The sequence below is a fragment of the Hypanus sabinus genome, chromosome 10, assembly GCF_030144855.1.
Source record: "Hypanus sabinus isolate sHypSab1 chromosome 10, sHypSab1.hap1, whole genome shotgun sequence".
In the NCBI taxonomy this organism is placed as follows: Eukaryota; Metazoa; Chordata; class Chondrichthyes; order Myliobatiformes; family Dasyatidae; genus Hypanus; species Hypanus sabinus.
This window is the reverse complement of record NC_082715.1, coordinates 145,126,499-145,128,597: the sequence shown is the minus strand read 5'-3', so window position 1 is coordinate 145,128,597 and position 2,099 is coordinate 145,126,499. Positions and strand designations below refer to the sequence as shown.

At 45.8% G+C, this 2,099-nt stretch overlaps 1 protein-coding gene across 1 annotated transcript; it reads right to left on the bottom strand.

Moving 5' to 3' along the window:
• Positions 1–299: 299 nt before the first annotated feature.
• LOC132400370 (immunoglobulin lambda-1 light chain-like) lies at positions 300–1,396 on the bottom strand. The gene is made up of 2 exons (XM_059981319.1): positions 1,081–1,396; positions 300–607 (listed from the first exon to the last, which is right to left on the bottom strand). Exons 1-2 carry the CDS (start codon positions 1,394–1,396, stop codon positions 300–302), a joined length of 624 nt encoding a protein of 207 aa, XP_059837302.1.
• Positions 1,397–2,099: the final 703 nt, after the last annotated feature.

The following is a 2,099-nucleotide window of genomic DNA, read 5'->3' as shown; positions in this document are numbered from 1 at the left end:
GATCACCTTCACTATCTATGCAAACGTTTGAAAAATGATGCTCTTGTCGGTAATATTGATCAAGGCAAAAACGCCACAGGAGATCGGGTAGATTTTAATTACTTCGGGATAAAATTACATGGACGATATCAATTTCAGAACGAATGCTATTTAAGAACGTCCAGCAGGACGCAATGCCTGTTTCCTCCCGGTTGAAACATGCGTCAGCGACAATCGAAACTTTAACATCCGTAGATGAAATTCATTTGTTTTATTTTAAAGAAACAGCGTCTAAACATATTGTATTACATACAGCTGGATCACGCGATGTTTGTTTGAAATGGGGTTGCCTGAGACTCGTGTTTAACCACGCAGGAGTAAAGCTCGTGTGAGTTCCAGTCTGAGGCTGGCAGAGTCAGGTAACTGCTCGCACTGAACGTGTTGTCCGCGTCCTGCTGAATCCGGCTGGTCTCAACGCCATTCCTTCTCGTACTGCCGTCCACAGTCCACTCGGTATTCACAACGGCCGGATTAAACCCGCTCACTAAACACACCAGGGTGGCGGTGCCCTGTCCCCGAATTTCTTCCGCAGACGGTCGGAGGACGGATACGGCGGGTTTTCGCGGAACTGTAAATAGAAAGAAGTGCGGGAAATGAGTTATTAATTGATGTAAATCGGAATCAAACTTTGTCTTTTTTTCAACCATTTTACAACCATAGAAGTCAGAACGCATGAAAACCCGATGACAACTGTATTTCCTTAAAGTATTTGATCTTCCACAAACGCATCAATGGCAATATACATCATGAACATTAGAAGTAGCTACAAAGTAAAGGAAAGAGACGGTAATGATCAGGTATCCAAAAATTAGATACTCAGTGGCCTGCGGGACTGGGGAGTTCGAAATGTAAACAAAACAGGTGGGCTGAGTGATAATTTGTTATCAAAGCTGAGACATTTACACTGAGATGGCGCTGAAGTTCAAACACACTGGAGAGGCCGAGGTGGGCTCTGGGGCGGCGTCTTGCTGAAGGCAAATTGGATAGAAGTTAGAACGGAGCACCAGAATCTTGATGACTTCAGGTTAATAGGTATAGAACAAGAGGAGCTGAAGGTGAATATGAACGTGCTATCATCCGCGACACCACAGTAATAATCGGCGGCGTCCTGCCATTGCACGTTGGTGATGGTTAAATGCATTTGGTTGTGCGATGAGACTGTGGAACCGGTGAATCGATCTGGAATTCCCGATCCTCTCGTGGAGCTTCCATACCACACAAAAACTGGGGCGCCGCCGGGTTTCTGCATGTACCAGCTCGTGTAGTAGCCGCCGATGCTGCCCCCTGACATGGTACAAGTGATTTTCATGGTTCTACCCGGAGTCGCCGATACGGACGGAGACTGAGTCAAAGTCATCTCCGCGTTTGCAGTTGGCGAAAATAATAAATAATTATTTAATAACCGTTAAGTAAAAAGACAACATAAAGGACAGTATAAAGGATTAAGTATTCTACCTACTGAGCAAACAAGACAGAAACGTGGAAAGAACCAGGACCTATTCAGCCATGGTGAAGCTGTTAAGAGTCAGAAGTCAAACGCTTTCGACACAAGTCCTGTTCAGGGCTTTCGAAGCTGCTCCTTAAGAACTGTGAAAGACTGCAAAGTCACTGAAATATATCTTCATGCAGATGTCTACTCACGAATGAATTGGATCTTGATTTCAGGAAATGGGCGGGGCAACTATGTAAACGATGCTGAGGTCGAGAGGGTTGAGAAATTCAAGTTCAGTGGAGTGGACGTCACCAACAACCTATCCTGGTCCAACCACGTAGATGTCACGGCAAAGAGCGCTCACTGGCGCTCTAACTTTGACTCTCAGCAATTTTGATCGATGAATTGTGTCTGGATGCAGCACGGCTGGGTATGGTGTCTGCTCTGCTGGTAATTGAAATAAACTAAAGAGAGTTGCGGATAGAGCTCAGCACATCACGGAAGCCAACTCCTCTCCATGGATTCTGTGTACACTGACGCTGTCTGGGCAAAGCAGCCAATATAGGCAAAGACCTCATCCATCGCAACATTCTCTCTCCTCCCCCATCCCATCGGGCAGAAGATCCAA